Raw genomic sequence first — 16,054 nt, forward strand, 5'->3', positions numbered from 1 at the left:
ATGTCGGGCTACTCTCGGATCATACATTATGCGACCAGCTTATTATGCAGCAATAAAGGCTCTATGGAACTATCTCAGCTGCACCACAAGGTCCTCCAGCGCTTTCTCCGAAGAGGATTTCTGGTATATCGTTTAAGAAATGCACCCGCTTCTCAGTGGTCCAGAGCAAACCCAGAACAGAGGATGGAGAAGAGCCTGACTGCATCGTCGTCGCCAAAACATCTCTGAGACTCTGCAAGAAATATTCCAAGAATGAATGTTACGAGTGTCAGGATTTACATTTGTGCAAATATTACGTTTACGGGAACTGCAGATATGGAAAAGGAAGGTAAGGTTGGTAGAACATCTGGATATCTAGTGTAAAATATTCGCATTATAATAAATAATATAAGACTAAATAGATATACTTATAAATAACAACAGCTATTAGCTGTCATCATGTAAGTTCATGAGTTTAGTGGCATGAAAAATAATTAATTCATAACTCATGTAATTTCTGTAAGACCCATTGATATTTTGCATTTATTTTGTGTATATTGCTGCTTTGAACATAGCCTACGCTACTTTTTAAAAGTTTTCACACACCTACTTATTTTTTATGGCTATTTTTCACATTTTAGAATAATAGTACAGTGAATTATGAAATGATTGTGATAATAAACAGAGATTCGCCAGTATATTATTTATTTTTAACTTATTTTAATTACAATTTTCTATGTTATTATGTAGAAGAGATTCATTAATATTAATAATAGTATCTATTCATATAAATTACGTTTCATTAATATGAATAATAACACCCCTCAATGCTATTCAGTGGTATAATATTCATATGTTTTAAGTGTAATATTTAGTATAATGATCATTTAGTTATTATTGTCTCAAAAAGCAATGATAAAACAGTTAAAAATCATTTCTGCATTTTGGTTATTACATATTTGTACATGAAAATAATCTGTATCAGTCATATAAAAGCAATATCAGTCAACCTCTTACACAAATGAAAATTATATAGAGCCCTAAAATCATTATATGCTTATGTGTTTGTGTTTGTCAGGAAGGAGTGTAAATTCTCCCATGATATCCAGTCACAGTATATCTATCCCCTGAATGTATGCTTCATGAACTGAACGAGGATGATCTCTTCCTGCTTCTGCTCCAGAACGACCCTGCCCTACTGCCAGAGGTGAGGAAATGCAAACAGGAAGGCTAAAATAGCCACCTAAATGTATTTTGGACTCCATTCTCATGAGAGAATTCCTCCCCGAAGCCTAAATAATGCTATGACTGGGATATTTCTGCATTCCAGGTACCTCTCCTGCCGTTTGAAACACCCTCCTTCGTGTCTTTCGCTGCACGCTCAGTTACGAGAAGTTTTCAGAGTAGAACAGAGCTCATGTAACCAGCTCAGACGTTTGTTCTGGCATGCTTGAATCAGCAACTGGTTACCCTCAAAAACACAATGAAGTAATTGAATATTTGAGTATGTAATTAGTCCATCAGAACGCAAAAGGAGCTTGTTTTCTGCGTTATATCCTGGATAAGGTGCAATCTAATCAGTACCATCAGTCAAACCCCTGTAATCTTAAAAAAAAGTCACAAAAAAGCAAGACAGCAAGATAAAGTCAACCAGTAAGTTATCCAAGTGACGTTCTACTTCCTCAGCGTTCCAGTCAGTATGTTAATGTTGAGGGGAGGAAGAAAAAAAAACAAGTGGTGAATTGAGAAGAATTGTGGTCCACGTTAAGGGTGAAGAGTTGCAGATGGTTCTAAGATCTTCAGGTGTCCTAAGTGTGTTTCTCCAGTTTGGTTTGGAGAAAAAAAAAAAGGAGAATGTCCTATAAACAGGTAAAGTAGAATGTTGCACTGTGATGCACTGGTTTATTCTGGAAGTTTCACTGTATTTGTAATGCATTTAATTTGTTTACTTTAATTATTAATAAATGCATGTGTGGTTTTGAATATTGTAATTTGCATATACACTACCGATCAAATTTGGAATTATTAAGATTTTTTAATGTTTTGAAACAAGTCCCTTGTGCTCACCAAGACTGCATTTATTTAATCCAAAATACAGTAAAAACAGTAATATTGTTTTGATTTAACAAATATTTTCTGTTTCAATATATTTCGGTTTCAATTTATTTTAAAATGTAATTTATTCCTGTGATGGCAAAGCTGAATTTTCAGCATTATTGCTTCAGTCTTAAGTGTCACTTTATTCTTCAGAAATCATTCTAATTTGATGATTTGGTGCTTAATGGTTATAAATTATTATTGGTGTGTAATTATTAATATTATTATTATCAATGTTGAAAACTGTTTTTGCTGCTTTGTTTTTATGGAAGCTGATACTTTTTTTCAGGATTCTTTGAATGGACATTGTTGAATATGAATTATCAACACTAATAATAAAAAATGTTTCTTGAGCGGCTAATCACCATATTAGAATGATTTCTGAAGGATCATGCGACACTGAAGACTGGTGTAATGATGCTGAAAATATTATTTATATTGTAATAATATTTCACAATGTATTAATGTTTGCAGTATTTTAGATAAATTGAAAGACTAGGTGAGCATAAGAGTCCTCTTTCAAAAACATTTTAAAAAATCATAATTTTTAATGAGACTTCACCTCATGCTGTATGTACACAGGTGTGTGCTCACTATAATAAAGGCACAGGGCTTTTCGGGGCCTGTACCTTTATGGAGCGCTGCACTAAAGTGCACATTTGTCAGCACTTTGTGCAAGACGACTGCCTGTTCGGCCCCAAGTGCAAACGGCTGCACAGTATCGACGAGCACAGCCGCAGGATGCTGGAGGAACGTGGTCTCGGGGGGACATCATCCATGACCTGCCCTACATCTACCAGAACGTTTATCGCCTTAACTCACAAATAATAAGCAATGGTAAGGGCACTTATATTAGTTTACACATATTAAATATACAGTAATTCGTATTATACATACATATTCATATACATTTCAGAACTGATATCTGATCAAGGCATCAAACCGGCTGCTCAGACGGAGAAGAATGAAATCTGTCTCCACTTCATAAAACAGAAATGCAAGTTTCAGGGTTGGTGTCCATTTGGTGTCAAGTTATCTCTGCTAATCTGGTTTTCTTTAAGCCATTCACATTAGATTTAAGTTGTAATGGTTTTGTTTTATTGCTTCAGAGCAGTGCGTTCTTGTCCACTTTAATCTTCCATACAAATGGGAGGTTAATGATGGGAAAGGCTGGAGGGATTTGAGAAACATGGAGGAAATAGAGAGAGCTTACTGTGACCCAAAGAATGAACACAGGTCAGTAGAAATGCACATGCATGTGTTTGCTTAACATTTTTTTTTTAGTGCTGTCAAACAAATAATCGTGATTATTGCATCCAAAATAAAAGTGTTTGTTTACATAATATATGTATTATGTATTATATTATATATTATATTATGTAAACAAAAACTTTTATTTTGGATGCAATTAATCATTTGACAGCACTATTTTTTTCCCCCTGTCCTTTTTTTTTGCTATTTTATTTTATTACTATTTTGTTTTTATTCTAACGGGAGGAACTTAATGGGGATTGTATGTTTATTATTTTATAATTTATTTATTGCTTTTGAAGGGCTTTCTCTTGAAATTGAATAACAAAAATATCAGAAAATAAAATTTAACTGATTGTACATTGCAATAGCCGTGCTAAAATAATTTATTTAAATTTTTTATATATCATTCCTGGTTGTAGAGGTAAGTGCACGAAGACAGGAGTAGCCGTAAAGGAGTATTTGATAGGCTTCAACACACATTGAAACAGTCATCGCAGTCATATGTTACCAAGGATTTCATTTAGGTTCATTTGACCTCTAATGAATCTTTGAATAAATCAGGAATCTTTTAATCCTGGTGTATGGTAAAGAGAATATTTTCTATGGTAAGTGTTGAGGGATGTGCCTAATATATCATAATAATTCAATATAATTTTGTGCATTTTCCCTAAAGTCCTCCTTATCTACCAAACACTACAATGATGTAAAAACATCTAACATTTTAGTGAGTGACAAATGCTTAAATCTCCCTAAAGAGGACCAAAAAAGGTATGTACCCTATATAAAATTATTTTATATTATTACTTTACTAATAAGAATAACCCAATTGATACTATAGCAAAACTGTTATAATTATCCCTTACGACAATTAACCATGGTTTTACTACAAATAAAACCAAAACACATAGTTTTACCATGCTATTTGTAGTTAAACTGTGGTTATACAAAAAACATGGTTACTACTATAATAAATCCATTGTTAATTTATCATGCATAAAATATAATTACTATATTAAATAAATCTGTACATAATATGACATAAACCTTGTCAAATGCGTTTTCAAACAACAGTTTGAGTAACAGCAATAGTTACATAAAACTTATTAGGAGGTTACCATAAGATGAGCGTAAGAGGCGTGTGATAGCCAATGACAGTGCCTCCTTTATTCTGTACGTTTCTTATGAATAAAGCCAAGGGGCGGGTCTTTCCGGAGCGCAGCAGATATCAAGAAGCGTATTTCTCCTCTGTGGAGTGTTTTATGCCGAAGACATGCGCTACCAACTGTATCTTTTAGAAGCGGCTCACGTATTTATTTAAGCGGTGCAATTTGTCCAGCGTGTTCGCAGGGGATGGGATCTCGGGAAATGGGCCGTGCATGGGAACAGCAAGAACCGCTTCTTTACAATTAGATCTACACCGGATACCGGGAAATGAACCACGCACGAGCAACGAACTGGATACCGTCTATACGAGGAGCTGTCGGCGTAAATATATGATATGTTTCATCTGATTTGATCCCTTGCATTGATAGCATCGATATTCTCTATGTATGGCCGTTCTGTCATCATGATATCGGGTGTGTAAAGGGGGCGCGCGCGTGAGCCGCATCCGCGCGAGGTGCATCTCAACATGACAGGTAACGAAAATGACTCCGATGTACGCTGCCATTCACCTTCTGTATCCTTGCATGTCGATACCCATTTAAAAATACTATAAATATGTGTCATATGATCTGGGGTTGGGGAGATCCTGCCGGTATGCGCGTCTGAAGATGCTGTTTTTCGATCTTTGACCCAATGCATGCGCTTAGTCTGTTCCTACACCCGCCCTTTTCCATCTGTACCGCTATTTATCTGCTTCAGATCTATAACTGTACCTGTCTGACAAGATGCGCGCGACATTAACCTCACAGGAGCATGGGCCGCGCGCACCGATGATCTGTCGTTATAACCTACATTCTCAGTGTGGATAGTGACTTTATGGCGTTAGGTTTCACGGCATTGAAATACATGAAAATATACATGCTACGGATGATGCATATGTGATAGATAGATAGAGGAACTGTATAGGCTGTAAAATTATTTTTCCAGTTTAATTAATTATTTGTGAAATGTAGGCAATTTTTGAATGAAAAATTGTTTCACTGCCATTTTTTAAGAATAAATAGATATATCAATAGAAAGTTAGACAGACAGACTGTAAAAATTGTTATTAGTTTTGGTCAAATTTACTAGCAGTTTCCACCATTTTTTCAGGAGATAGATAGATAGATAGATCGAGTCGGTCTTATTTCACAAAATGTAGCTTTTAATGATATTTTTGATCTGAGTTTAGATAGCAATTTGATAGAGAAAGAAGCTACAATTCAAATTTAAACAAATTTTTTTTGCATAATTGTGAAAAAAGTTCATTTTCAAATCACAGACCTTTGATTGCAGATTTTGGGATCTTGACCAACTGGACACCGTTTGAGGCATTTCTGAGATCTTTTCTGAAACGTTTGACTCTAACGTCTAGAGAAACATCTTCAGCCATTTGCTCTTGATTCTTCAAAATCATATAAAATAAACAGTATATACCTATTACCCAAGACAATATATACACGGTATATTTCAGACTGATATATGCCAATAATGGAACCTAAAAACCTACAGAGTATATATATAGGATGATGGTGATGCTTTCATTTCATCCTTCATAAAGCTCTGAACTAATGTGAAATTCAGCTTTACTCTCTAACAGATTATGTGTTTCTTCTTCTCACAGCTACGTATAGAAAAGGAAGGGTACCAAGCGGGAAGACCTGTGGCTATCCAGGGGACATTTTATCAGGGTCAGATGGCCTGTCTTGAATAAGAAACCTGCAAAAATGGAGAGCTCCAGTTCAAGGATGGTCCTGAGGAGCTCGCGGCGACTGCTCGGATGTTGCGCGCTTCTGCTCGTCGCTGCGATGTTGGTGGGCTTCATGGCGATGTCTGGCACAACCATTGCAGGTATCTCATCACAGAGTGCACTAAAAGTTAGGCTTTAGGCTGGTACTTCTGCTTTTCTGTCACTTTTCCGTCACATTTCGTTTCGTTTCTATGGACCTAATGTGAGTCAGTATTATAAAATGTGAGTCTTTTTCATCACGGATGATTTGAACGTCAGAGGAACGGTGGGCGAATGTTTGAGTGATTCTCTCTTTGTGTGAATGACGTGTTTCGCAGTTAGAGGTGAAGAATGAATGGGATTCACAGTGAATTGTATTGAGATGTGTGTGAGACAGATTCTGCACTGAAGAAAGCACATATCTACCCACAGAGTGAATTCTTAAAATGAAATTACCTTGAAGTGACAGGCTGACTATACAGATTAGAAATGGCCAGCTTCGTTCTTGCTTGGCACCTATGAAGGACCTTTAACATCCATAGAACCATTCCATTGCATAAAAGGTTCTTTAAAAAGAAAAAAGGTTCTTTAAATCAACCGTTTCCACAATGATATATCCACTGCCACTCAAAAGTTTGGGATCAGTAAGATGTTTTTTAAGGGAGTCTCTTCTGCTCATCAAGGCTGTATTTATTCGATCACAAATACAGAAAAAACTGTAATATTGTGAAATCTTATCGCAATTTGTAATATTGGTTTCCTATTTTAATTTACTTTAAAATAGAATTTATTTATGTGATGCAGCGCTGATTTTGCAGCATCATTACTCTAGTCTTCAGTGTCACATGATCCTACAGAAATTATTCTAATATGCTGATTTATTATCAGTGTTGAAACTGTTGTGCTGCTTCATATTGTTTTTTGGAACCTGTGATACTTTTTTCTTTGATTCTTTAATGAATATGTTAAAAAGAGCAGCATTTGTTCAAAATAGAAATCTTTTCTAACAAGATAAGTCTTTACTATGACTTTTTATTAATTTAACACATCCCTCCTGAATAGAAATATTAATTTCTTTAAAAAAAGAAAAAGAAAAAATGTACTGACTCCAAACTTTTGAACAGCATTGTATATTGTAGCACAAAATGTATTGTTTTAAATAAATGCTGTTCTTTTTAACTTTTTAAATAATCAGAGAATCCTAAAAACAATATCACAGGTCCCCCCCCCCCCAAGAAAATGAAGCAACACAATGGTTTCCAACATTGATTATAAATCAGCATATTAGAATGATTTCTGAAAATTCAGCTTTGATAACAGAAATAAATTATATTTTAAAGTATATTAGAATAGAAAACTGTTATTTTAAATTGCAATAATATTTCACAACACATTTTCTGTATTTTTGATAAAATAGATACAGCCTTGATGAGCAGAAGAAACTTCTTTAAAAAACATCAAAAATCTTACTGATCCCAAACTTTTGACCGGCAATATATATATATATATATATATATATATATACGGTATACACATATACATATACATATACATACATACATATATATATATATATACATATATATATATATATATATAGATAACTAATTATAAAAAAATAAAGACAGAAATATATTACGGTTGTAAATTACAATTGTACTGTAAAATGAAAACTGAATACTTGATAATTATAATAATGCAATGGGATTATAGCATTATTTAATTGGACTATAATGTTATTAAACTAAATTGCAGCCTTTGATTTGAATATTGCCATAAGTTAATAATCACACAGCACCATTTATTTATTTAAATTTATTTTAATATATTTATTTAAATTTTTATTATGACCAGACCTGTTAGAGACAGTGTCTAAGCCATTAAACCCCCCATTTTTAGACTCACGTTAAAAGTGGGGTAAGTGAATTCTGGTAGCCAATGTTGATATTTGAAATCACCAAAATAAACATGCCCCTACCCCAAAAGGGTCTTGCCCCTATTTTGATAGACCCACCCCACACATAAGTACGCAACCCAGGCAACAATTAGTTCTGTGAAACAAAGCAAAACCAATGTTACATTTAGCTTTTTATCAACTTACAATCCCCCATTTTGGAAACTCTGCTTTAAAATTTTCTTTACTAAAAGGAAAAATGCTTCTTTTAAGAACTGTTCACTGAAAGGTTCTTTTAAGAATCCAAAATGGTTCTTCTAAGACAGAAAACTCCCTTTTGGAAGCTTTATTTTTAAGATAGTCTCTCAGTAACTGGAGACAGCAGGCTGATTACCATGAGCATGTTTACGCTGGTTACACATCACTGTAAGATACACACATACACACACACGCGCGCATCCCAGACAGATGGATGAGAGTGTCTCAACGCTCTCTGAAAGGGAAGATGCAACTTTCAAACGCACACCCACTTCATCAGATACACACACACACACACACACATTCAGTCGGAAAGGATGGGGTTCATTAGGAGTCACACACCCCGACGAGCCCACAGCTGTGATGGAAATGTGTCCTATGGTGCAACAAGCCCCCCATTAAAGCCATTGATCTTGCGTTGAGGAGTGGAGTCTCTCACACACACAATCTTTCTCTTTCTGTGGCTCTGCGGTATCTGATGGTCGGAATTGATGATTGGATTTAGGAACATCAAAGCTAAGCTAAGTAATAATGTGCTGCTATTCATAGATGCAGTTTCTCCTCTGTTTTCTCCTTTATGCCTGGGAATCTGTGTCAGTGGAATCGGCGTACGTGTGTACGTGGCCCCGTGAGCTCATTCTGTCGGTGTGAGAAATGCCTGTGTGCTCTCTCTGCTGCATCTGTAGCATACTGATGAAGCGGTCGGCGTGTGACATACTCCTGTAACACACACGCATCACGCAGCATCACCATGGAAACACCTCGCCTGACCACGCCACTGAGCCATTCATAGGACTAGTGTGTGTGTTTGTGAGTGTGTGTGTGTGACAGGGTTTCGCTTTCCCCCTGTGTGAAGTTGTATTCTCCGTCGGGATGCTCTGACAGTTAACTGAGTCAGAAGTTAATTACTGAAGTTATTTCGTATGTCGTTCCCCAGAGTGGTTCGTCTCGAGGTTTAACACACATACATTAGAGTCTTCAAAGATAGGATAATGTACATGACCAGATTTAAAAGGAACAGTTTATCCAAACTTTCTTTCTTCTACGAAAGAACATATTTGTCTTTTTGTCCATATGATGAAAGTCAATATAGACAGATTTGTTCAAAATATCATGTTAGAATATCATGTTAAATGTGACTCTTATATTTTCTTTCTTTTTTAACTAAGTGTAGATTTTTACAGTAGTGAAGTTCAAAATGTTTGCATATTTGCTTACAAATGATTGTGAAATTAAGAAACTGGTCTCAAACTCAGTTCCTGGAGGGCCACAGCTCTGCACAGATTTATTAGTATTTTGGATTCATTTTTGTTTTCCTTTTTTCCATTTATTTTAGTTTTAGTAATTTCGTAAATTATTAAATGAGTAAATAAATGTAAACCAGAAACTGTCTGAAATAAAATAAGTTCAAGTTTTTTAGCTTCAGGGAAGTTTCATGTCATTACACAACATTTCATTAAACAAAAAAGAAAAAATTACACTCGTATATAAAAATATTAAAGTGCCCCTATTATGCCATTTTTAAGGTTGCTAATATTGTTTTATGAGTCTCCTAAAACAGGTTTACATGCATGCAATGTCAAAAAACACTTTAGTTTTCCTAAAACAAATGTATTTTTACCTCATTTCTAAATGATTCCTAAACGAATCGTGCGAAGCAGTTCGAAGAATGTCTCTCTAAACCCCTCCTCTCCGTGAGCCCTCGCTGCTGTGATTGGTCTGATGGTGCAGTCCTTTGTGAATGGTCTATCACGTACAGCGCGTGCCGGAAACGAACGGAATGACAGCCCTGGAGACTTGTCAATACATAGAAAAGATGATATTGATTGTACCTTACCAGTTTGAGCCGGAGTCTGATAATGAAACGGTTGAAGTGGCTGATCGACAAGAGACTTATTCGCAAGCACGACTGGAGCTGGACATTTCTCTTAATTTCTCTAATTATAAGATAGCAAGTTGTTTGTGTCGTAGAACGTGGGTGGACATTATGCAAATGTGTTACTTTGTGACGTACAGCCGTAACAGAATAAGATTCGAATTCCTGATGACTCATTTAGGCGGTTGCAAGCCGACTCTTTTTTTTGATAGACAATAACTTTAGTTATCGTGCATTGTCAGCTTCACAACTTTGCAGATAGTTTATGTTCACATACAGCTACATGACACACTGCATGAAAGGTAATATTAGAAAAGGCATAATAGGGGCACTTTAAATATTTAGGATAAATCTACATAAACTAGTCAGCCTCACTGTTAAGGCTTGCACACATGACAAGAAGCGCAGCGCCGTGTTGTGCCACGTCTTTAAAATTCAAACAATTCGAATTTCTATGAGTGTACGCACACCGGCGGTGCCATTCGGCGTCTGTCTGTGGTGCCTAGCAACGACTCAAAACAATGTAAATTTGTGGCGCGACACGGCACTGCACTTCTCGTCCAGTGTGCGACCGGCTTTAGTCGTTAGAGTAGTGGGTTGTTGGACAACTAGTCGATTAGTTCATCATCATCACCCATCTCTAGATTGGATGAACCACATTCAAAAAGCTGAATTTGCAGACAATAAACATGTACTTATGAATACATATTTTGTATTAAAGGGGTCATATGATTCGATTTCAAGTTTTCCTTTCTCTTTGGAGTGTTACAAGCTGATTGTGCATAGATAAGATCCCTGAAGTTGCAAAGACTAAAGTCTCAAAACCAAAGAGATATTCTTTATTAAAGTTTAGACTCGACCATGCCCTCCTAAAACGGCTCGTTCAAACACGCCCCCACGTCTACCTCATGGTGTGGGAAGATGTGCAAAACACCGCCCAAATGTATATGCAATGAAAGAAGGCAGAACTGTTATTCTCGCTGTAATATTGTTGCTGCCGGCGCCATGTCCTGGAGACGCTGTGTTTAGTTGTGAAAGCAAAGTACTTTGTTTGGGCTTCCAAAAGAGGACACAACTAGAAATCAGTGGTTAAGTTGTATACAACACTGTTCCAGAACAGTTCAACCCAAATATTAGAGTGTGTGCAGCGCATTTTACAGAGGACTATTTCCTGAACCTGGAAGAGTAGCCTACAATGCTGGCTTGCACAAAGGCTGTTTCAGCCTTTGTTTTCTTATTACTGACTATTCAAACGTGAGTTTTGAGCAGTGTAGAGTAGTGTTTGTTGTTTATTGTTTCTCCAATCACAAATGCAAACAATACTTGGCATTGAATGGTTGTTTTAGACTGATTTTTATAGTGTGTGCAATTGGCTGCAGGTGTAAACATAATCAGTGAAATGGAACATGGGAAATGTAGTCCGGAGTGACATGTAACAGTCTGTGTAATGTGAGTCAATATAATGGGAGGGCGACCTCTGGTGGCAAGTGGATGGAAGTCCACGGACAGGATTTGTGACAAAGGTAATGCATTACTTTCAATAAAATGTAACTATAACTCAATTAGTTACTTTTATTTGAGTAACCCAATATTGTAATGCATGACTTTTAAAAGTAACTTTCCTCAACACTTCTAATAGTTCTGGTCAAAATAGTAATTCTTCTGATTTTAATTTTTACTGTGTCTTTTCGGGTCTTGTCAGTGTCATTGTTCAGGTATAAATTATTATCCAGATACCTGATGAAGCAGATAGCATTGTAACAAGGAGCCTGTTGTTTTTTGGTCCAGGGATTATAAACTTCAGCCAATTTCCATATGTATGTTAGGTACCAATCTTTGGAATGAACAATTAGCATACAAATGTGTCATAAATACGTCTGAGATTGAAATAAATTGGGCCATCGAGCATCCCAATTGTGTTCTTACAGGAAACATACTGTATTAGCTAACAACATTTGATATCTAATGACTGGCATACAGCTCTAGAAATATTTATTTTATTCGAGCAGTTAGTGTCATTGTGACTCACTAAACAGATGGATTGCTATTTTCGAAAAATGTTTTTTAACAAGATGAACAACTTGATATCTGGCCTGAGGAAACATGACAGGGCATGTCTATGTCTAGCGCTGTCTGGTATCATGAAGTTTGAAGCTGTTCAACCTCAGTCTATAGTGATGGAGGATGTCTGTCTATAAGTAAAAGTACATATTTGCTACTGTACAGCGATGTCGACTTCCTCTTTCACTCTGTGTCCTCAGCTAGTATGACACACTGGCCTACTAATGTCGCTCAGCTGTGCTGTACTCCCCTGCTCCCCCACAGTGTGCTGTTCAATCAGCCTCATTACCCACAAACCCTCTGTTCTACCCTCAGTGGCCCACAATGCTGATGAATCACAGTCACATTAATAAAAGGGCAGCTCTCATAGACAGCTTCAGTACCATATGGCTCATTGAAATAAAAAACAGTGATTTTAAGAGTCAACAGTCACATTTACTGTTATAGTAAGACTTATGATATGAGTTTTAGTTTAGCTGTTATATCTGTCCGTGCAAAACCATAATAGGATCATGATTTTTTAGAAACAGTGCCATTTGTGTCTGAAAATGGAAATTATTGTTTTGTGCACTTTCAAGAATCAGATCTGCAACCTCTACAGACTTTAACCACCAGAGGGAGGTGTGTGTGCTAATATTCAAATGATGTTTTTTTTTAATTGTTTATTCCTAAATCATCACCTCCAATCCTAAATATGTGGTTACTGTATATTTATTGTTACCAGGGTTAGATAGTATTGCTATATACTATTACAACATTTATTCATATTTTGAGTTAGCTTTTTATTTTTATATTTTCAGTTTTCTCTTTAATTTGAGTTTTTATTTAAGTGATGTGTTTTGTATATTTTTTTTTGTATTTTTATATATCTTTAATTATTTTTTTATTGTAGTTTTAACTTACTTTAACTTAAGCTTGCCAAGATAATCTTTTTTCAGTTGAAGTTTTTCATCTAATATTTATATTGCATTCATTTCAGCTTTAATTCAGTTATCAAAACTGATTTTTAATAGTTTTAGTTTACAATAACAACAGTTGTTACTGTTTGTTAGGAATAACTCAGTTTGTTCATATAGTATATTTGTATAATATATTCAACGTTATCAACCTTCAATCTAAAAATTCATATTAATTTAACCCTATACAGTAAGTCTGGGATTTATATAATATAATAAGTAAGCTTCTTGAGGCCAATATCACATTATTTGCTTAAATATGAAATATGTTTTTTTAATCCATATATTTATATTATTATAATAATAATTATTATTAATATAGTAGTAATATAGTTTAAGCATATTAAAATAAATATTTAGATTTTATTATATATATTTTTTCTTATATATATATATATATATATATATTTTTATATTTAAATATTTTTGCATTATACTAAATAGAGCTGTAAATCATGTTTTTGCTCAGGGAACCTATTGATATAATTTAGATTGAGATTGACTGATTTAGATCAATTTTGGATTGATTTAGATAAACGGTTTTAGATCAAAAGTTTAATACTCATCCACAGAACTAGTTATGTTACCCATAGAGATGTTGTTAAAATGACTGTGTCTTGGGTACAGTCTGGACTTTCTCCTGTACTGTGTGTTATGAAAGATTTGGATGAGGTGCATTTACAATCTGTCCTTCTGCTGTTTGCAAATATTGAATTTCTTGTGGTTTGGTTGCATGCCATCCTGCAGCACACTCAAGCTTTTCTTTTTTTCCATTCCTAAGTGGAGCTCCCATCCAACATGTCCAGAAGGAGCCTCAATCAGCTTCCAACAAGAACACGTTCACCTCCTGCCTTATCTTCATCGTCATCATCATCATCATCATCTCCTTATCGATCTGAAAGAACCAGGCGTCCAGCTCATACACCTCCAGGTGCCAAACATCCCTCGTTCCCTGGACGCCATGACAGTGCCTCCAGCATGGATCCCACCCCGTCCCTTGGTTCCGAAGGGTCGGGTAACTTAGGCGACGGGGCCCAGGGCATCCACCTGCTGTTACGGCCCCCAGACCTTCTAACACCCAGCCAGATGCCTCCTCTTCATGACGACAGACCGCCAACACCAGCCCCCCCAACCCTGGTGCCACCCGAGGACCAGTATCCCGTCCATTCCGCGGAGGTGGACTGGGGATCCGGAGACTACCTTGAAACTCTTACTTTCATGGGATCGGAAGGGGAGGAGTTTTCTCTCGTCACCGCCCTTCCTACGTATGGATACGATCCGTATGATACGGACGATGATGCCACGGTCAGCTACAACACAGCTTTCCCCTCTCGCCCCGTCCTGCCCCTGTCGTCCAGAGACCTCCAGCCCAGCGTGACTGTAAAATATGGGACTAACTTAAGGACGGCCCATCCTACCGATCCCCGCCTCCCATTTGCTCCTGACTCCGCCCATGCGAGCGATATGGATGATGATTTGGATTTTGATTGGGCGGAGCTTTTTCCCATTGAGCCGACTGAAATGCTGCTTCCTGATATGAACAGTTTGGAATACTACAACACGTTGCAAGCCAAAGAGAACGCTAGTATTGTGAGGAATAGGACGCACCCTCATATTACCCCTACGCACACTGTGGGACCCACCCACACTCCCACTGCAACTTTGGGAAAAATCCCTGACAAAATTGATCGGACAACTCCTCAACCTAGTCCATCAGTAACCCCAACTCCACCCCAAAAACCTACAAAGCCTCCCATTCCATCAACCACCGAGACCCAACGACCTCCTCTAGGCCCAGATAAGGGTGTTCCTTACATACCCACGTCCCATGTGGGCAAAACCCGACCACCAGTGCCAACCTCCCTGCCTCCACCCGGTACCTCAGAGGGTCCAGTAATACAAGCCGTCACACTGAAGCCCCCTGCTACCAAACCCCGTATGACCACCATCAAAACCACCACCAGAACTACAACTACAACTACAACCACAACTACCATGAGCACCACCAGCCTCTCCACCAAAAGCCCACCACCTACAACCCCCAGAATTCCTCTGTCCATCGCACCCCGACAATACGTCTGCAATATCACCAAACCGGACATGTACCTAGTCAGAGTGGGTAAGTGGACAAATTATCTGTATCATTTTGGTTATTAGCCGATATTAGAGATTTTTTACTTTATCATATTATTTATTATTATTATTGTGCACATTATTATTTATTTTTTTACATTTAGTTAATTTATCATATTATTATTATTGTGCATATTAATTTTCTTTATTTTTACATATAGTAAAAAAATTTTAAACCAGTAATAACATGCACCACATCCACTTTTTTTAGAAAATAGCTCATTTTCCAACTCCCCAAGAGTTAAACAGTTAAGTTTTACCGTTTTCGAATCCATTCAGCCGATCTCTGGGTCTGGCGGTAGCACTTTTAGCGTAGCTTAGCATAAATCATTGAATCTGATTAGGCCGTTAGCATCTCGCTCAAAAATGACCAAAGAGTTTCGATATTTTTCCTATTTAAAACTTGACTCTTCTGTAGTTACATCACGTACTAAGTTCTGACGGAAAATGAAAAGTTGCGATTTTCTAGGCCGATATGGCTAGGAACTATACTCTCGTTCTGGCGTATATAACTAGTTACCTAGCTGGGGACTATTTTTAGGTGCTGCATAGTATCATTGCGTCTGCTGTACCCATGGTATGCCAGCAAAGTTCCTTGATTATTATGCCGGAATGAGAGTATAGTTCCTTTTTATATTTAAAAAGGAAAAAATATAACTAATTACATACATTAC

General features: G+C 36.7%; 1 protein-coding gene and 1 pseudogene across 2 annotated transcripts in view; both read left to right on the forward strand.

Moving 5' to 3' along the window:
- Positions 1 to 6,205, forward strand: LOC306858782 (protein mono-ADP-ribosyltransferase PARP12-like; annotated as a pseudogene). Its single transcript has 6 exons — positions 1 to 328; positions 1,058 to 1,186; positions 2,659 to 2,913; positions 2,993 to 3,085; positions 3,186 to 3,312; positions 6,098 to 6,205. The product of its transcript is annotated as a protein mono-ADP-ribosyltransferase PARP12-like (transcript).
- The window catches only part of LOC306858781 (UPF0606 protein KIAA1549-like), a 27,699-nt gene continuing 17,757 nt past the window's right edge, over positions 6,113 to 16,054 (forward strand). Inside the window, exons 1-2 of the mRNA XM_079399503.1 lie at positions 6,113 to 6,324; positions 14,029 to 15,366. Of these exons, the coding sequence (XP_079255629.1) occupies positions 6,201 to 6,324; positions 14,029 to 15,366 (1,462 nt within the window). The 5' untranslated portion in view covers positions 6,113 to 6,200. The remainder of the gene's footprint in view (positions 6,325 to 14,028; positions 15,367 to 16,054) is intronic.

Source organism: Barbus barbus (assembly GCF_936440315.1).
Source record: "Barbus barbus genome assembly, chromosome: 39".
In the NCBI taxonomy this organism is placed as follows: domain Eukaryota; kingdom Metazoa; phylum Chordata; class Actinopteri; order Cypriniformes; family Cyprinidae; genus Barbus; species Barbus barbus.